The 21,725-nt window shown below is 46.5% G+C and overlaps 1 protein-coding gene across 1 annotated transcript in view; it reads right to left on the bottom strand.

Annotated features, from left to right (window-relative positions):
* The window catches only part of LOC138769406 (carbonic anhydrase-related protein 10-like), a 244,988-nt gene that overhangs the window by 57,258 nt on the left and 166,005 nt on the right, over positions 1 to 21,725 (bottom strand). Inside the window, exons 4-5 of the mRNA XM_069947848.1 lie at positions 17,372 to 17,557; positions 14,231 to 14,326 (exon numbers count right to left, since the gene is read on the bottom strand). Of these exons, the coding sequence (XP_069803949.1) occupies positions 14,231 to 14,326; positions 17,372 to 17,557 (282 nt within the window). The remainder of the gene's footprint in view (positions 1 to 14,230; positions 14,327 to 17,371; positions 17,558 to 21,725) is intronic.

Genomic DNA, 21,725 nt, shown 5'->3' with positions numbered 1-21,725 from the left:
AATGCTGTAGTTCTCTCCCCCCCCCCAATCCCCTGTGGTGTGCTGATAGCTGTAGTTCTCCACCCCCAATCCCCTGTGGTGTGCTGATAGCTGTAGTTCTCCTCCCCCCAATCCCCTGTGGTGTGCTGATAGCTGTAGTTCTCCCCCCCCCAATCCCATGTGGTGTGCTAATAGCTGTATTCCCCCCCCCCCCCAATCCCCTGTGGTGTGCTAATAGCTGTATTCCCCCCCCCCCCCAATCCCCTGTGGTGTGCTAATAGCTGTATTCCCCCCCCCCCCATCCCCTGGGGTGTGCTAATAGCTGTATTTCTCCCCCAATCCCCTGTGGTGTGCTAATAGCTGTATTTCTCCCCCACCCCAATCCCCTGTGGTGTGCTAATAGCTGTATCCCCCCCCCCATCCCCTGTGGTGTGCTGATAGCTGTAGTTCTCCTCCCCCCAATCCCCTGTGGTGTGCTGATAGCTGTAGTTCTCCTCCCCCCAATCCCCTGTGGTGTGCTGATGGCTGTATTTCTGCCCCCCCCCCCATCCCCTGTGGTGTGCTGATAGATGTATTTCTCCCCCAATCCCCTGTGGTGTGCTGATAGCTGTATTTCTCCCCCACCCCAATCCCCTGTGGTGTGCTAATAGCTGTATTTGCCCCCCCCCCCCAATCCCCTGTGGTGTGCTAATAGCTGTATTCCCCCCCCCAAATCCCCTGTGGTGTGCTGATAGCTGTAGTTCTCCTCCCCCCAATCCCCTGTGGTGTGCTAATAGCTGTATTTCTCGCCCCCCCCCCCAACCCCCTGTGGTGTGCTAATAGCTGTATTTCTCGCCCCCCCCCAACCCCCTGTGGTGTGCTAATAGCCGTATTCCCCCTCCCCCCAATCCCCTGTGGTGTGCTGATAGCTGTATTTCTGCCCCCCCATCCCCTGTGGTGTGCTGATAAATGTAGTTCTCCCCCCCAATCCCCTGTGGTGTGCTGATACATGTCTTTCTCCCCCCCCCCCAATCCCCTGTGGTATGCTGATAGCTGTAGTTCTCCACCCCCAATCCCCTGTGGTGTGCTGATAGCTGTACTTCTCCTCCCCCCAATCCCCTGTGGTGTGCTGATAGCTGTAGTTCTCCCCCCCCAATCCCATGTGGTGTGCCAATAGCTGTATTCCCCCCCCCCCAATCCCATGTGGTGTGCTAATAGCTGTATCCCCCCCCCCAATCCCCTGTGGTGTGCTAATAGCTGTATCCCCCCCCATCCCCTGGGGTGTGCTAATAGCTGTATTTCTCCCCCAATCCCCTGTGGTGTGCTAATAGCTGTATTTCTCCCCCACCCCAATCCCATGTGGTGTGCTAATAGCTGTATTCCCCCCCCCCCAATCCCCTGTGGTGTGCTGATAGCTGTAGATCTCCTCCCCCCAATCCCCTGTGGTGTGCTAATAGCCGTATTCCCCCCCCCCCAATCCCCTGTGGTGTGCTGATAGCTGTATTTCTGCCCCCCCATCCCCTGTGGTGTGCTGATAAATGTAGTTCTCCCCCCCCCCAATCCCCTGTGGTGTGCTGATACATGTCTTTCTTCCCCCCCCCCAATCCCATGTGGTGTGCTGATAGCTGTAGTTCTCCCCCCCCCCCACAATGCCCTGTGGTGTGCTGAATGCTGTAGTTCTCCTCCCCCCAATCCCCTGTGGTGTGCTGATAGCTGTAGTTCTCCACCCCCAATCCCCTGTGGTGTGCTGATAGCTGTACTTCTCCTCCCCCCAATCCCCTGTGGTGTGCTGATAGCTGTAGTTCTCCCCCCCCAATCCCATGTGGTGTGCCAATAGCTGTATTCCCCCCCCCCCCCCAATCCCATGTGGTGTGCTAATAGCTGTATTTCCCCCCCCCCCCCCAATCCCCTGTGGTGTGCTAATAGCTGTATTCCCCCCCCCCCCCCCAATCCCCTGTGGTGTGCTAATAGCTGTATCCCCCCCCCATCCCCTGGGGTGTGCTAATAGCTGTATTTCTCCCCCAATCCCCTGTGGTGTGCTAATAGCTGTATTTCCCCCCCCCCCCCCAATCCCCTGTGGTGTGCTAATAACTGTATTTCTCCCCCACCCCAATCCCCTGTGGTGTGCTAATAGCTGTATTTGCCCCCCCCCCCCCCCCCCAATCCCCTGTGGTGTGCTAATAGCTGTATTCCCCCCCCCCCAAATCCCCTGTGGTGTGCTGATAGTTGTAGTTCTCCTCCCCCCAATCCCCTGTGGTGTGCTAATAGCTGTATTTCTCGCCCCCCCCCCAACCCCCTGTGGTGTGATAGCTGTAGTTCTCCTCCCCCCAATCCCCTGTGGTGTGCTGATAGCTGTATTTCTGACCACCCCCCATCCCCTGTGGTGTGCTGATAGATGTAGTTCTCCCCCCCCAATCCCCTGTGGTGTGCTGATACATGTATTTCTCTCCCCCCCCCCCAATCCCATGTGGTGTGCTAATAGCTGTATTCCCCCCCCCCCCAATCCCCTGTGGTGTGCTGATAGCTGTAGTTCTCCCCACACCAATCCCCTGTGGTGTGCTTATAGCTGTATTCCCCCCTCCCCAATCCCCTGTGGTGTTCTGATAGCTGTAGTTCTCCTCCCCCCAATCCCCTGTGGTGTGCTCATAGCTGTATTTCTGCCCCCCCCCCCCCCCATCCCCTGTGGTGTGCTGATACATGTATTTCTCTCCCCCCCCCCCCAATCCCCTGTGGTGTGCTAATAGCTGTATTCCCCCCCCCAAATCCCGTGGTGTGCTGATAGCTGTAGTTCTCCTCTCCCCAATACCCTGTGGTGTGCTAATAGCTGTATTCCCCCCCCCCAATCCCCTGTGGTGTGCTAATAGCTGTATTCCCCCCCCCCCCAATCCCCTGTGGTGTGCTGATAGCTGTAGTTTTCCTCCCCCCAATCCCCTGTGGTGTGCTAATAGCTGTAGTTTTCCTCCCCCCAATCCCCTGTGGTGTGCTAATAGCTGTATTTCTGCCCCCCCCCCCAATCCCCTGTCGTGTGCTGATAGAAATACCCCCCCCCCCCACATCCCCTTCGGTGTGCTGATAGATGTATTCCTTCCCCCCCCATCCCCTATGGTGTGCTGATCAGGGCCGTTTCTGCCATGAGGCGGAATGAGTATTCCGCCTCAGGCGGCAGATTCTGCGCCCCTGCAGGGGGCGGCAGACAGCAGCCCTGCAGCCGCTGACCTGTCCTGCCGCAGCCGTCCCGTCCCGCCGCCAACGCTTACCGCTGTCCCGCGCCGTCAGTCAGCAGCTGTCATCGCCCTCCAGCGAGTCGTGAGCCCCTGGGGTCAGTGGGGGCCGCGATGCCCCCGCTGACCCCAGGCACTCACGACTCTCTGGAGGGCGATGACAGCTGCTGACTGACAGCACTGGAGCGTGGAAAGGAACAGCGGTGAGCGTTGGCGGTGGGACGTGACGGCTGCGGCAGGACAGGTGAGCGGCTGCAGGGTTGGGAGACAGCGGTGAGCGTTGGCGGCGATGACAGCTGCTGACTGTTGGCGCGGGACAGCGGTAAGCGGGACGGGACGGCTGCTGCAGGACAGGTGAGTGGCTGCAGGGCCGGCCCGGGGGTGTGTGTGTGCGGGGGGTGCAGGCGGGGGTGATTCGGTTATGGCGGCGGGGGGGTGCGGGGGGTGCAGGCACGGGTGATTCGGTTACGACGGCGGCGGGGGGGGGGGTTTGTGAGGGGGCGGCCGCCTGAGGTTTCTGCCTCAGGCGGCAGAAACCCCAGAATCGGCCCTGGTGCTGATAGATGTATTTCTCCCCCCCCCCCCAATTCCCTGTGGTGTGCTGATACATGTATTTCACTCACCCCCCCCCCCCAATCCCCTGTGGTGTGCTGATAGATGTACTTCTTCCCCCCCCCCCCCCCCAATCCCCTGTGGTGTGCTGATGTAATAAAAACAAAAAAAAATACACTTCACTTACCTTTCCTCGCTCCAGAGCTGGCCGGGCCCTCTGCCATCTTCTGCAGCGCACGTCTTCTCCAGCAGGCGGTGCGCGATGAAATGACGTCATCGCGCGCAGCCCGCCAGAGAGAAGAGGCCTGCGACGCCTCACAGGAGCTCACAGGCGCAGCGTTCTCCTGTTTCTAGCAGCAACCGGACACAGGAGAGCGCTGGATCTGGAGATGCCATAGGCTGCATTCCCACGTTCCATGATCCTAGCGGATCACGGACGTGGAATGCATGTACCGGAGTCCCCCTGCACCCGGATAGCATCTGTAATTAGATGCTGGGAGCGGGGGAGACTGTATTCATAAGCGCCGCGCTGTAGTAACAACACTGCGCTTATGAATACAGTCTCCCTTGCTCCCAGCATCTAATTACAGATGCTTTCCGGGCGCGGGGGGACTCCGGGACATGCATTCCACGTCCGTGATCCATCAGGGTCACGGAACGTGGGAATGCAGCCATAGATGCACCAATCTGAACCCGGAACTCTGCTTCCGGGTTCGGGTTGGTGGGGGCCCCTTTGTGGTGGGGGCCCAAAGGCACGTGCCCCTGGTGCCCAGAGGCACGTGCCCCTGGTGCCCATTCCTTAATCCAGCCCTGTGTATATGCTCCGGCCGGGATCCGATAGAAGATAAGGCAGCATGTCTTTTCGTACAAAGTCCGGCCGTTGTTGCCGATTCCAACAACGGCCGTATGAAAAGATATGTTGTGTAAACATAGCCTAAGTAAGCAAAGTGTTCCAAATGTTCCAAGTGTTCTAAGTGTTTCATTAACGTTTTCCACATCTTTCATTTTAAGTGTTCTAAGTTTTTCATTCTAAATGTCCCAAGTTTTTCATTCCAAGTGTTTCAAATGTTCCCTTCTGAGTCTTTCATTCTAAGTGTTCCAAGTGTTCCATTCAAATTTTTTCAATTTAAGTGTTCCAAGTGTTTCATTTTGAGTGTTCTAACTGTGTTATTCTAAGTGTTCCAAGTGTTTTACTTTAGGTGTTTTAAGTGTTCAATTCTAAGTGTTCCAAATGTTCCATTCTCAGTGTGCCAAGTGTTTCATTCTAACCATTTCAAGTTTTACAAGTGTTCCATTTGAAGTGTTCCATGAATTTCATTCTAACTGTTCCAAGTGTTTCATTTTAAGTGTTCCAAGTTTTTCATTCTAAGTGTTCCAAGGATTTAATTCTAAATATTCCAAGTTTTTCATCCTAAGTGTTCCAAGTGTGTCAAATGTTCCATTCTATGTGTTCTATCTAAGTGTATTATTTATTTTATTGTAAGTGTTCCATTCTAAGAGTTCCAAGTGTTTTATTCTAAGGGAATTGGTGATCCCGACCTTTTGGGAGGTATGTTTGTACAATCACATTGTTGTCAAGGGCAATATACCTTGCTTTACCCAGAAGTTAAAACTAAACGTTTATTTAATATTTATTACAATTAGCCACAGTTGTATAATGTGTATTTACAGTGCTCTTATTAAAATAGGGGTACTGTTAATGTGAGCTGTTTGCTTGAGTCACTGTAACTGTTGACTAGAGGGGAAATACTTCAGCAACAATGATCTCTTTACTGTGCGTAACAGTATCTGGGGTTAAATTCACCTCCAGGTATTGTGACAACTTGATCAGGGTGTCACAAAGAATTGATGCAGCGTAAGAGGTCATGTATATATTCATCTGTTACTTTTGTGGAGTTCAGTTGTTGTGGGTCTCTGCGGTGGTGCCGCAGTATAGAGATACCGCACAACTGATTATTCTAGTAATTTTGTAGAGGAGATATAGCTCCGATTGCGTCCCAGATGGGGGTTTTCTACAACGCCTCTGTATCAAGGGCTGCCCCAATATCGTCGGGGATTCCTCAGCCAAATGTGCGGGAGACAAGCCCGGTCCGCGACACAGTTGCGTTCCCCCCACTATTGGTATATGACGGAGGCTCTCTCAGCTGTAGTTATTTACACCCTCTATCTACATAATATCAATCATATCATTGCTGGAACAGTACACCTAGTCTAAAATTGCTAACAGTACACCTATTTTAACCCCTTCCCCCAATATGACGTCTTCCCTGGACGTCATGCTTTCCCTGCCTCCCCCCTCTGTCCCTGGGTGAGATCGGGCAGCAGGAGGAGGCTGTGTCACACAGCATCCTCCTGCTGCCACTGCCCGGAGGGGAGCCGCGCTCCCCCCCGGGCAGTTAACCCCATAAACGCCGCGGTCAATGCGACCGCAGCGTCTATAGGGAGATTCAGTGTCCCCCGCCGATCGGGCGGCGGGGGGAGGCTGCAGAACGCTGCCTCCCCCCACCGCCACTAACAGTGTGTCCCCCGGCCCCCTCCCCTCGTCCTCCGATACCGGCGGATCGCCGCTACTACCTCTTTAGCGGCGATCCGCCGATACCGGGCATTACCGGCGCCGCCGATAGCTTTCATCTCCCCCCACCGTGAATCCACGGTGGGGGGAGATGAAAAATGTCCCCTCAGACCCCAGATCAGCCCCCCGATCACCCTACCCGGGCGGCCATCAGATCCAAGATGGCCGCCCCCATCCCTGCGAACAAACGATGTTTGTTCGCAGGGATGGAAATGAATAAGTGATCAAAGCCCCATGCTCTCCGCCACCGGAGGTAGCGGAGAGCATGGTACAGTGATCGGGGACCCCCCCGTGTGGTCCCGGAGCAGGCGATCGGCGGTATATACTATATACCGCCGATCGCCTGTTCCCAGTGCTGCCGGCACTTTTTATCCCCTGTCACCATAAATCATTGGTGACAGGGGATAAAAAGTGTCACCGTGCCCCCCCCCAAGTCGCCCCCCACCCCCCCAGTCACCCCCGTCCCCCAGTCACCCCCCCTTCCCCACATACGTTACCTGATCCACGGAGCTCCGTCCTCCTCGACGTCCAGGCTGATTCTGAAGTGCGCATGCGCTCCAGAAGCAGTTAGCTCTGAAAATTTAAAGTGACAGAGACCAATTTGGTCTCTGTCACTGAACTATGATTACTGTGATAGAAAATATCACAGTAATCATAGTAATACAGTGAAAATTAATGTATAAAGTACAAAAAGTGACAAACATACAAAAAAATAAAACACACACTTTTTATTATAGTAATAATTGCAGTTTACTCCCAGATTACCCCTAGCCCCCCCAAATTACCCGTAACCACCGCAGGTTGCCCATATCCGCCCCAGATTGCCCGTATCCACCCCAGATTGCCCGTAATCACCGCACGTTGCCTATAACCACCGCACGTTGCCCATAACCACCGCACATTGCCCATAACCACCGCACGTTGACCATAACCACCGCACGTTGCCACTAACCACTGCACGTTGCCACTAACCACCGCACGTTGCCCATAACCACCGCACGTTGCCACTAACCACCGCACGTTGCCACTAACCACCGCACGTTGCCACTAACCACCGCACGTTGCCCATAACCACCGCACGTTGCCCATAACCTTCGCACGTTGCCACTAACCACCGCACGTTGCCCATAACCACCGCACGTTGCCCATAACCACCGCACGTTGCCACTAACCACCGCACGTTGCCACTAACCACCGCACGTTGCCACTAACCACCGCACGCTGCCCATAACCACCGCACGTTGCCACTAACCACCGCACGTTGCCCATAACCACCGCACGTTGCCACTAACCACCGCACGTTGCCCATAACCACCGCACGTTGCCACTAACCACCGCACATTGCCACTAACCACCGCACGTTGCCACTAACCACCGCACGTTGCCTATAACCACCGCATGTTGCCTATAACCACCGCATGTTGCCAATAACCACCGCACGTTGCCCATAACCACCGCACGTTGCCTGTAACCACCCCAAATTGCCAGTGAGCCCCTCCAGATGGTCCGTAATCAGCCCCGATTGCCCGTAACCCCGCATATTGCACGTAACCACCGCATGTTGCCTCTAACCACTGCACGTTGCCTCTAACTCACACACGTTGCCAGTGACCCCCTCCAGATTGCCGTAACCACCCAAAATTACATGTACCCACCCCTGATTACCTATAAGCACTTCCGTTTATCCGTAACCACCCCAGATTGTCTGTAACCACCCCATGTTGCCCGTAACCACCGCAGATTGTCTGTAACCCCCCCAGGTTGCCCCTAATCACATGTAATTCCCCCCAGATTGCCTCTGACCACCGCACGTTGCCTCTGACCACCGCATGTTGCCTCTGACCACCGCACGTTGCCCCCGACCACCGCACGTTGCCCCCGACCACCGCACGTTGCCCCCGACCACCGCACGTTGCCCCCGACCACCGCACGTTGCCCCCGACCACCGCACGTTGCCCCCGACCACCGCACGTTACAGGTTCCCATCCCAGATTACCTATAAGCACTTCAGTTTATCCGTAACCACCCCACGTTGCCCGTTACCACCCCTCGTTGCCCGTAACCACCGCAGGTTGCCCGTAACCACCGCAGATTATCCGTAACCACCCCACATTACCTGTAATCTCATTTTTTTTTTGTATTTTAGTAACTGCGCTATTCTAATAACCATTACTAGCTGCGGTTTTGCTCCAGCAAATTGGCGCTCCCTTCCTTCTGAGCCCCGCTGTGTGCCCATACAGTGGTTTATGCCCACATATGGGGTACCGTTGTACTCAGGAGAACCTGCGTTACAGATTTTGGGGTACATTTTTTCTCCCATTCCTCGTGAAATTGAGAAATTTTAAACTAAACGAACATATATTGGAAAAATTCGAGTTTTTCATTTTTACTGTCTTATTTTGAATACTTTCCTCTAATACCTGTGGGGTCAAACCGCTCACTGCACCCCAAGATGAATTCTTTGAACGGTGTACTTTCCTAAATGGGGTGACTTTTGGGGGGGTTCTCTTCTGCTGACACTACAGGGGCTCTGCAAACGCACCTGGCGCTCAGAAACTTCTTCGGAAAAATCTGCACTGAAAATGCTAATTGGCGCTCCTTCCCTTCTGAGCCCGGCTGGGTGCCCATACACTGGTTTATGCCCACATATGGGGTACCGTTCTACTCAGGGGAACCTGCGTTACAGATTTGGGCATGCAGCTTCTCTCCTGTTCCTCGTGAAATTGAGAAATTTTAAACTAAACAAACATATTATTGGAAAAATTCAAGTTTTTCAATTTTACTGTCTTATTTTTAATACTTTCCTCTAATACCTGTGGGGTCAAAATGGTCAACACACCCCAAGATGAATTCTTTGAGGGGTGCACTTTCCAAAATGGGGTGACTTATGGGGGGGTCCTCTTCTACGGACACTACAGGGGCTCTGCAAACGCACCTGGCGCTCAGAAACTTCTTCAGCAAAATCTGAACTGAAAATGCTAATTGGCGCTCCTTCCCTTCTGAGCCCCGCTGTGTGCCCATACAGTGGTTTATGCCCCCATATGGGGTACCGTTGTACTCAGGAGAACCTGCGTTACAAATTTTGGGGTGCGGATTCTCTCATGTTCCTTGTGAAATTGAGAAATTAAAACTAAACGAACATATTATTGGAAAAATTCGAGTTTTTCATTTTTACTGTCTAATTTTAAATACTTTGCTCTAATACCTGTGGGGTCAAAATGGTCACCACACCCCAAGATGAATTCTTTGAGGGGTGTACTTTCCAAAATGGGGTGACTTTTGGGGGGGTTTTCTTCTACGGGCACTACAGGGGCGCTGCAAACGCACCTGGCGCTCAGAAACTTCTTCAGCAAAATCTGCACTGAAAATGCTAATTGGAGCTCCTTCCCTTCTGAGCCCCGCTGTGTGCCCATACAGTGGTTTACGCCCACATATGGGGTACCGTTGTACTCAAGAGAACCTGTGTTACAAATTGTGGGGTGCAGATTCTCTCATGTTCCTTTTGGAAAGGAGAAACTTTAATCTAAACATATATATTATTGGAAAATTAAAATTTTCGATTTTTTTAAGGCCTAATTGTGAATACTTTCCTCCAGCCCCTGTAGGGTTAAAATGCTCATTATACCCCTAGATTAATTCTTTAAGGTGTCTAGTTTCCAAAATGGGGTCACTTATGGGGTTTTACAGCATACAAGCCTCCTAAATCAACTTAAAAAAAGAACTGGTCCCTAAAAAAAAATCAGTTTTGGAAACTTTCACAAAATGTGATAATTTGCTAATAAATTTCTAAGCCCCATAACAGCCTAAAAAAGTAAAATATGTTTCCCAAATTATGCCAGAATAAAGAGGACATATTGGTAATGTGATTTAGTAACTAATTTATGTGCTGTGACTTCCTTTTTTAGAAGCAGAGAATTTCAGAAGTTCATAAAATGCAAAATTTTCAAATTTTTCATGATATTTTGATGTTTTTCACAAAAAACACACAAAGTAGTGACCAAATTTTGCCACTAATATAAAGTGCCATATGTGACAAAAAAACAGTCTCAGAATCGCTAGCATACGTTAAAGCATCACTGAGCTATAAGCGCATAAAGTGAGACAGGTCAGATTTTGAAAAATGAGCTTGGTCATTAAGGCCAAAACAGGCTGCGGAGGCAAGGGGTTAATAAGAGCACTGTAAATACACATTACACAACTGGGGCTAATTGTAATAAATATTAAATAACAAAAAGTTTTAGGCAAAGGTTCCCTACCCCTGATATAAAGTATTCCTAGTTTTTCATATAAAGTTTTCCAAGTGTTCCATTCTAAGTGTTTTATGTGTTCCATTCTAAGTGATCCAAGTGTTCCATCCTAGGTGTTCCAAGTAATCCATTCTACGCGTTTCAAGTTTTTCATTTTAAGTGTTCCAAGCGTTTCATATAGTGTTCTAAGTGTTTCATATAAAGTGTTCCAAGTATTCCCAGAAGGTTAATTCCATACTCTTTTTTTCTTCCCCCTATCTTATCCTACAATTATCATTTTAGCTATCTCCTAGTCCTTAAAGAAGAAGTCCGGCCAAAAGTATTTTTTAATATGTTATTACTTATGGAAAGTTAGACAAATTTCTAATGTACATTAATTATGGGAAATGCACATATACTTCTATTTCTCTTAATTTATTAGATCATGGAGTGTTAGAATTCTCTCAGAAACCGAGACGTCACGACGAAGGGTGTAAATCCAATGGGGTGTCCAGCAGGGGGCGCTCTATATATAGAAGTCAATGAGTACCATTGACTTCTATATATAGTGCGCCCCTGCTGGACACTCTATTGAATCAATGGATGTGTATGTAAAAATGTTATGTACAGTACGTTTTGATTGAATACATTTATGGAATACTTTAAGGTAGCAAGTGTCCTTGCTCCCCAAAGTATCCCATAAATGTATTCAATGAATACATTTGGAGGGCACCGAGCAGGGAGGTAGAAAGGTGCCTGTGCATCTACCTCCCCCTCCCTCCCTGCTTGGTGCTAGGCACATACACACAGTACTACTCCTCCCATCATCTGCTCATAGTATGAGCAGATAATGGGGGAGTAGTACCTGTGCTATGCTGCCCATCACATTGCCGCTGCCCGCGTTGCTCCTCACACTATCCTGCCACCAGCCGCCGCTCTCTGCTCCTACATACCGGCTCCCGGCCACACTGCATGCCGGCCGCGTCAGCCCTCCCCCACCCCGCAGGGAGGCCAGGGACACCAGGAAGCACCAGGAGCGCCGTGCTCCCTGTGGGGTGGGGGAGGGCTGACGCTGCCGGCATGCAGTGCAGACCAGGAGCTGGTATGTAGGAGCAGAGAGCGGCGGCTGGCGGCGGGGAGTCAGCGGCGGGATAGTGTGAGGAGCGGCCCTTGTGTGAGGAGTGGCACGGGAGGCGGCGATGTGAGGGGGATAGCACAGGTACTACTCCCCCATTATCTGCTCATACTATGAGCAGATGATGGGAGTAGTACTCCGTATATGTGCCCAGCACCGAGCAGGGAGGGAGGGGGGAGGTAGATGCACAGGCACCTCTTTCCCTCCCTGCTCGGTGCCCTCCAAATGCATTCATTGAATACATTTATGGGATACTTTGGGGAGCAAGGACACTTGCTCCCCAAAGTATTCCATAAATGTATTCAATCAAAATCTACTGTACATAATATTTTTACATACACATCCATTGATTCAATAGAGTGTCCAGCAGGGGCGCACTATATATATAGCAAACAAACAACAAAGGTGTCAAAAATAACCTAGGGGGTCCAGGGTACATTTATACAAAATACACACTGGCGCAAAGGGCCCCGGATCGCCCCTGGTAAATCAATTAAAACGTAACTTTTAATAAACTAATATATACTAAAATATATGAACACCGTGATAAAGTTAAAAGCACTCTCCCACAGTCCACTAATACTTATATATCTATGTCCACCAGCCGGTGGTACTCTATATAAACACTAAATAGCTACAAACTACTCTATCTAAGGACTGTGGAAGTAGCTGATTAAAACCTAACACACCGCCACCACAACTAGTTTCACCCCTAAACGGGGCGTCCTCAGGTGTAGGGCAAATGGCCCTTTGCGCCAGTGTGTATTCACTATATATATATATATAGAAGTCAATGAAGCAGTGTTGGCCTGCTGCTATCCTACACCAGCTGTTCTTTAACCCCAACTCCTCCTATGCCTACCCTCACCCTCACCTTCTTTGAAGTGTACTCCACAGGGCCGATTGAAGGGTTTCTGCCGCCTGAGGCAAACCTCAGGCGGCCGCCCCGAGTGATAGCCGGCATCCCCCCGGACCCCCCGCGACCCCCCCCCCCGCCGCCGCCGCCGCCGCCATCTACTCACCTGTCCCACACCGCAGCCGGCCCGCGCTCTCCGCTGTCTCCACATCCCGTCAGGTCCCGCGATGTCACCCTGCAGCTGTCACGGACCTCCAGGCTGTGGTGAGTGAGTGGGGTGATCGGGTCGCGCGGGGCGGTCCCGCGCGACCTGATCACCCCAGCGCGTCCCCCACCGACCCCGGGCACTCACCACAGCCTGGAGGTCCGTGACAGCTGCAGAGTGACGTCGCGGGACCAGACAGGATGTGGAGAGCGCAGGCGACGGGACAGGTGAGCGGCCGCTGTCATTTTTGTTAAGTGATACTTAACAAAAATGACAGCAGGGGGGACATAATGCCGCCCCCTGCCGGACCGCAAATTCTGCCGCCTGAGGCGGAAGGCTCATTCCGCCTCATGGCAGAAGCGGGCCTGGTACTCCATCTATATTTACCTCCAAGTGGCTGTAATTTACCAACTACCAGGCTCCCCAACCACCTTCTGTGATTGATTCATCAATTCACTACTGCACTTCTTTTCTATGGACATTCACCATGGATGACTTTAACATCCCCATTGACACATCCCAAGCAGCTACCTCAAAACTTTTATCAGCTCTTGACTCTGGCGCCTCTCTCACACACACACAAAATACTGTAACACAACACATCAACAGACAGCCCAGGCACACCAACCTAACAAAACAACTAAAGCGAGTGTCCGGGGCTGCAGCACTCCTTGTCTTCAAATCTGCCCTTACTGCTGCTAAACAGGATTACTTGGGGGATCTTCCCTCTGACACAATCCTAGGCAACTGTTTAACACCTTCAACTCCCTTAGCCTCCCCCCACTGCCATCCTCCACATATCTCATCTCTGTGGAGGACTTTGCCACATTCTTCAAATAGAAAATCGATGACATCAGAGAAAGTTTCACATTACAGTCCCCTAAGCCCCCCCCCCATTCCTGTTTAGTGTTTTTCCCCACTAACTTAACTCTCTATCATCACTAAAGGACACCTCTCCAAACTACTGTCCACATCACACCTCACCACCTGTGCACTTGACCCAATCCCACCAAAAATAGATGTTTACAAATCTGTATAACTTTCTGACATTTTTTTTAACCGCTTACCCCTTTAAATACAATGCTGGTCCTATAGTATCTATATCCTGTTAATTTACTTTCTTTTTTTCTGCCCCTAAGCTATAATGGGCAAGCCTTAAATTGTTATATACAGTGTAATGATATACGTCTGTAATGTATATTTATCTTACACAAGGCACTGTACATTTTAACCCAAAAAGTGTTAATAAATTATTGAAAATGATAGACTTAATAATTATGATAATAATAGTGATAGAAATATGGTAAAACCTGATGCCAAATCACATAATATAATTTTATTGTAAGTTTGATGTTGTAAACTACTTGCAGAACTTATAATTATCATATCTAACCATGCAATAAAGGGACTGTAATTGGAAAGGCATAGAGAAAGGGATTTCTCCTTTTAATACTAGAAAAAATGATAAATGCGTGTATGTACTGCATGAAATCACAAGAACTCACGTTCACGAACAAGGAGATTATAGCCAGGCCATTGGGGTTGCGGGATGCCTCGCTGACATTACTGTACAAATCCTGGTTGTAATGAATCAGCTGTACCTGTAATAAGAGAGGGGTATCTCACAAGGTCAGTAGCTAAAAGAGAAGATAGAAAGTCAAGGGTCATAGTTTCAAAGAAACAGGATAGATAAGTAGGAAATATAGAGCACAGGCATGGACAGCTTCACTGTGCTATTAAAAAAAAAGTAATAAAGATAAAAAAATGTGTGTATGGTTTAATGGTCTAACACTTTACTAAAGAGACATGTTTTAGAGTACTTTATTTTAACTCTATTTGTGGGTACAGTTAAAGGGAATCGGTCAGTAGCCGGGCCCTACTTGAGGTGACAGTGTGCTGTAGCTGGCACTCCCCTAGTGAGCATGTTACCTTTTGTCTGTGGAGTGGAGTCTCCATCTGTAATAAAGAGTCAAAACGAGCTGTGGCTCAGCGACTGTACTGCACTCTAGCACACCTCACCACTTCTTTCTCCTCCCTCTTCAATCTGCAATCAGATATACTGTAGTTGAACCACCAAACATAAGTTGGAGCTGTGGTCTAGGGGTAAGCCACCTGTCTAGAGACCTGCAGCAGGTTTTCCTTTAGTTAGAATCCCCTGATGGAAATTATTTATTTATTTATTTTCCTCATTATTGTATCAAAAGTGCAAAGAATTTCCAATGGGGTCCAAATTCAATTTAAAAATGATTTCATTTTTATTTTTGCAGGTCTCTAGACTTGTGACTTACCCCTAGACCACAGCTACAACACCGGTTAGGTGGTTCAACTATATCTGATTGCAGATCAGTTCTCTGTCGGCAGATACTGGATGACATTGTGAGTGAGCAGGAGGCCGCTCAGCATTGATTATTCATAAAGCAGAGGGAGGAGGAAGGAGTGGTAAGGTGTTCTAGAGTGTGGCACAAACACTGAGGTACCTATCCTTTAACTCCTCATTACAGTAGGAGATGTAAGATTGTGCATAATCTACTTCACAGACAAATTACCAAAAGGTACCATGCTCACAATGGGACTGACAGCTACAGCACACCGTTAGCATCTTAGGTAAGGCCCAATGCTGCCAGATTCCCTTTAAGGTTTTTATCAAGCTTTCCAAGATTTTCACATTTCAAAGCCTTTATATTGAGTGAACAGAGTGCTTAAGGGGTTAATTAGAACATTAACATTGATGGCCTATTAGTATGACTGACACGCAATGGCTAACGTAAGGCTGACCTCTGGGACACATCTGGGATACAGCTTTGACTATGAATGCAGGGGAATTCATAAAGTATTATTTCTTAGGAAACTGGAAACTATGAGTGTGTTTAAAATTTTACAAAGTTACGAAAAGTCAGTGGTCCATGCCACAATTATATTTTAAAAAGTGCATTGACCCTGTCATTCTGGGAACGAATGAGGGTCCAAGCTACAGGAATTTACCTTTACTAAATTTACTAATTTTTTTTATTATAGCTACCGGTAGCCAATCACTAGTCACAGCTGTGAAAATGACATCAACACTAAGGATTAGCATTGGCTGCAATCAACGCGTTTCAGTATGGCTATGCTTACATCAATGTTAATATAGGGCATGGAGAGAACCCTATCTTATAAAGTGATAGTAATTTAAACAGCAAAAAGAAAAGTACATAAACCCATCGAGGAGGCAAAACATTGTTATAGTGAAACAATGCATTTCATATTAATAGAGTATTTATCTACACAAGCTCATTTATATTTCATTGCACCCTGTCTAATCTATTCAAATTATTGATTTACTTTACACATAAGTAATGTTTCCATAACTAAGCAACAGTGACATAAAAATATAAAATAGCTTCATTGAGGACATACACTTAAGCAAATCAATCAATATGGCACTTGCTTCACTACTTGTGGCTTATATGTTAATAAATTGTGGCTCAGTTGGACTTGAATTAGAAGCATCATTTATGGCTCTTATTTAAAGGCTGTAACAGAATTACATTAAACGTTTCTATTTAAAGAGAAATAATGTAATTTTCTCATGTTTTAATGAACTCAGGAAACTAATGACATAATTCATCACCAGCATTGTTTAGTCTTCTATTTACCATTACCTAAATGATAGTAGCAATCTCTGCAAAGGGAATGGAGCTAGGGGCTGCCTTATTAATATGTATGCAGTGCTGAAGATATATATATATATATATATATATATATTAGCACTAGAAAGCCAACTCTTATGTACATTAAAGAAGTCTGGTGAAAAATTTTATAGAAGTATTGTATTGCCCCCCCAAAAGTTATACAAATCATCAATATACACTTATTACAGGAAATGCTTATAAAGTGCTTTTTTTCCCTGCACTTACTACTTCATCAAGGCTTCACTTCCTAGATAAAATGACCTGACTCCCAGAGCTGTGCGGGCTGTGGCTGCTGGAGAGGATGAGGGACACAGGGCACTGGAGGGACACTGAGCATCCCTCTGCCATCATCCTCTCGAGCAGCCACAGCCCGCACAGCTCTGGGAGTCGGGACGTGACATCACCATGATATCCAGGAAGTGACATCACCATGTTATCCAGGAAGTAAAGCTTTGATGCAGTAGTAAGTGCAAGGAAAAAGCACTTTATAAGCATTTCCCATAATAAATGTATATTGATGATTTGTATAACTTTTGGGGGGCAATACAATAATTTAATAAAATTTTTTGCCAGTCTTTGGCCGGATCCATTTTTTCAAAACACAAGTTATGGTGTGATGAAATTGAGGTGCTCTTCCTTGGAAAAGTTGCACCTAGTAATACACATGGCAGTACAACAAAATTGCAGCATACTCGAGTGAAAATTTACAATGGAAGAGCGCTACAATTTCATTACATAATCACTTTCACAGCCTATCTATCTATCTATCTATCTATCTATCTATCTATCTATCTATCTATCTATCCTTATCTGTCATTCATGTTACACACTCAGATATTCCATTTATTACATTTCAGTCAGTCCCATTTTCACTAGCTATAAAATTTTGTAATCAAAGTTTCTAAGTGTCTCTCTATAATTACATAATAAAATGTATTAATAGAAAAGTCTCATTATTTCTGTTATTACAGTCACCTCTCCAGCAGCAGCTTCTTTGTTCATGAGATGTTCTGACCCAATGCTGTTCTCACTGCCAAAATGCAACATAACCTCTTCAAGTCGATGATTATATAAGAGGGGACCACCCGAAATATTAACTTGATGCTGTTTGTCCAGACGGAAGGACACATGTCTTCCAGTGTTGTGCATTGTTCCACTGATCTACAATACAATAGACAGACACGTGATATGCCAAGATCCCATGCGACTAAAGTACTATTGTATATTACTAAATATTTCTAGCTACAAATAAAAGAAACAAACAGAGAAAAAAAAAACAAATAATGAAGCAAAAATAAAAAATGTTGGTAAAGCATCATTATTTATTCTGATTGTCAAAAGTCTCCAAAGGGTGCCCAACGCCCTGAAGTACCCCGCACTGTAATGCCTCTCCTTGCTTTCTGACACACTCTCTCCATCATCCCACGCATATAGAAGTTAGGGTTGGGACAGAACTCAGCAATAGTGATGACGCACACTGCAAGTAGAATGCAAGGCACGTGTGTTGGATTTCAAAAGGACTCAAGTAGAGTAGAGTAAACAGAAATCTTAACTGTTATAGTACATTGCTACTGTATATACCATTGATACAATGCTATAACTACATACTGTACTTTGTCACAACTATTAGGGAAATTGTTTCCTATGCAACCATGTAAAATTCTTTTAAAAAGTTGGTTTGCCATGTTCAGTATGCAAGATCTTGCTGTCTGCAAACTGTCTTGGGTTGTCCAGGGAATAGAAGATGACTTATGCCATCTGCTCCCTGGCACTTCCTTCCTTTGATTCCATGTCTTGGAAGTAAGCCTTCACAGACATGAAGGGGCTGAGTGTATGTCCTGATCATTGCATGCGGGCAAAACCACGTCCGCACATGTCGCTGCTTCCGTCATCTTCTGCTTCCAGGACAACCATTTTGAGCTAACCCTTCAAATCTGATTTGGGAAGTAATAAGATTACTTACTACTTACTATAAGTTTTATTGTCAAGCATCCGGGTCCAAACCTACAGTCTTTCAAGAGTTTGGTCTGTAACTGACCTTTATATATTGCCTTACCAGATGAATTATACACTATTTAGTTTATAACTGTGCATTAGGAGCCCCCATAGCCAGTGCAATACTCCAAGATTTCATGGCACTTTGTCCTGCACTGGTTTGGGTGCAATGGACACAAGGCAGAAGACTGTCTCCTAATGCACAGTTATGAGAGATGTAGTGCAGGGACAAAGGGCCCTCTGTAAAGCAGCGATGGGGAATCAAAACTAAAATAGCTTTAATGCCTAGACAGCCAAAGATTTAGCTGTGCAAGCATGATGAGTATTTTAGCTTTGTAATAACTGGCTGTCCTAAGATTCCCCAAAGATAGTAATAATCAAAGTATATTCTCATGTACAGCAATGTTCCTATTTCCCTTGTTTTAGTGTCCATGCTGACCTTAGAAAAACACAACCTAAGTAGAACAGATTCCTCAAATGTAATGTGAGGCTAGCTGTATTCAGTGACTGCATGATGGTATTATTTAGGGGCTGCATAGGGGTGTCAATCACTATAGGGTGACATTATTCGGTCAATTGATAGGGGGCGCTATTATATCAGTTTATAATGGTATTTAGAAACATTATGGCAGAACTCTCCAATCACCTAATAGAGGTTGTATTACCTTGGCATTATTCAGTCACTGAATGGCAGTATGACTTAGACACTGTATTATATTATTATTATTCGGTCACAGTATGGCGGTATTTTTTAAGAAAAAAAATCAAAACAATCTATTTAAAAAAAAAAAATAGGGTAGTTTAGTCTGTGATGTATCTGATGCTAGAGACGTTTCTCTTAGGAAGATGTCAGAATCATAAATTGTGACTTTTTTCTATACGAGATTTGCAGTTTTATGCTTATATCAGCACTTTTGCGATGTTGGCACTATTCAGTAAATTTTCAATAAACAGCCCGGAAGTTTTTCATGTCCTGTTTTGTGCATTAGTTGAAGATCTATAAGCCCGCACATTACCAGTCAGTTCTCTCTAGATATTTCCTTGCATTATTAGTTATTGGTCACTAGTTTGATATATCAATTGTATTGATAATACAGGCTTGTTCTATTGTGTGACCTTTGGGGATCAATATTTGCTCATTTATCAACGGTATAAAATAAAATAACATATTGGACAAGATTTGCAAATGCAGCAGAAATGATAGTTTATGTAAATGAATGCATTTCATTGATATTCTACTTGCTAAATAAATATTTCATACCAGCAAAGTAATTCTAAAATTGCTAAAGTTGTAGAAGAAGGTTGTTACTAACTTTCCTCCATTGGGATAATGTTCTATGCATTCTGTAAGAGTTACTTTACTATTGTTAACAGTATTGGACTGTGCATATCACCAGAGTTGGCTCTGAATAAATACTGGGTTAGTAGTCAGTAACAGGGGTATACCTAGAGTAGGGGGACTATTTACAAAAAGATCAGACACAAAGAAGCTGTTTCACCTCCTGCTAGTTTTGTTGGCAATGGCGCCATATGTTTGTTTTCTTGGCTGGTCTTAATGCACATTGAGGTACTCATCCAACCTCTGCTATTCAATAAGTACAGTCAGCTGAGTTTTGTGATTCTCCTCGGGCTTACAGTCAAGGAGCATGCAATTTCCTGTCTTCATCGATTCATCTTCAGAGTCTGTCTTGGATACGTAAGCAAACATACAGCCATGGTACTGCTGTGAGTGCGCTTTCTTATCCATACTTCAGCACAGTAAGTAAACATGTCTAATGTATCTTGTAACATTTACATGTTTCTAGCCAGTGATACGAGTGCAATTCATATTTCTACTCACTGAATCTTGCACTTAAAGTGTAACTGTCATTTAAATGTCACTTTGCAGAAATCAATAAGTATCAATAGTACAAGCGATTTTATGAAACTCTAAATTAGGTTTCATTAGGCAAAAGAGTTTCCTTCTGTATTAAAAAAGCTGTTTTCCTACCTCCCCCCTCACGTCAACAAAAGCAGGTTTTCTGTGTCCATTATAGTTTATGTAGGGGTGAGGAGCCGAGGGGGGATGAGTGAGCACAGAAAGGAGAAAGTCATCCTTACACAAAACATCATCCTACAATCTTCTCTCACCAAGTTCCAATGCCAGCACTGAGCCTTCTGACCTGTGATTCCAGCTTTTTATGTGCCCAGGTAGTCTCCAAACTGTACAGACTGCTTCTCTGCTCCTCTTGCTTACTTATCCCCCTTGGTACCTTCCCCCCTCCATAGGTTATAATGGACACAGCGAACCCATCTTCACTTTGCTCCTCTGTAATTTAGACAACTTTGCTTGATAATGAAGACATAGGGAGTGAGGGGACTGAGGAGGGTAGAGGGGCTGCAAAACAGCTTTTTGAGTACAGAAAATGGATTTTTGCCTAATAAAACTTATTGCAGAGTTTCTTAAAATTGCTTGTACAATTGATTTTGTCAAAAGTATTTTAAATGACAGTTACACTTTATTTTTCTCTCCCACTACAAACTAAGTGACAACCATACTCCAACAACCATTTCAATTTCTCATTAATTCAATTTAGAACAACATCCTGACGTGATATCAAAACACTCGAAAAGTACATATAGACGCATCACATTGGGGGAGATTTCTTAAACTGGTGTAAAGTAGAATTGTCTTAGTTGCCCCTAGCAACCAATTAGATTCCACTTTTCATTCCTCACAGATTCCTTTTAAAATGAAAGGTGGAATCTGATTGGTTGCTAGTAGCAACTAAGACAATTCTACTTTACACCAGTTTGGTAAATCTCTCCCCCATAGTGTCATGAACTCAGTTTTTATGAAAAACTTGTAACCTCACACCAGACATGTCAAAATAGACGTTAGAGATAAGTGAAGAAAGGACACATTTGTATCACATTATGGCCTAGGGGGTATCCAACACACAGACACACAGACACACAAACATGCTGTATGTCCTGCAGGAAGTGGTGTATTCTTCCCTGTCTGAAACAGTGCTCTCTGCTGCCACATCTGTCCATGAAGGGAACTGTCCAAAGCAGTAGCAAATCCCCATAGAAAACCTTTGGACAGTTCCTGTAACAGACAGAGGTAGCAGCAGAGAGCACAGTGTCAGACAGGACTATGAAGGTGATCTCTTCATAGCTGTAACCCCTCTATCCCTGGACAGAGAGTGCTGCATGTATGTTGCCACATATGCCCTGCTTATTCCTTTATGCTCCCTGCAGTTTCTGTCAGACCTTGTGTTTCCCAGCCTCCCCATTCCTGCTAAAATGTGCCTGCACTCACACTCAGCTATAAACCCTGCTGCTATAATGT

Source organism: Dendropsophus ebraccatus, chromosome 12 (assembly GCF_027789765.1).
Source record: "Dendropsophus ebraccatus isolate aDenEbr1 chromosome 12, aDenEbr1.pat, whole genome shotgun sequence".
Lineage (NCBI taxonomy): Eukaryota > Metazoa > Chordata > Amphibia > Anura > Hylidae > Dendropsophus > Dendropsophus ebraccatus.
This window is presented reverse-complemented; position numbering and strand designations above follow the sequence as displayed.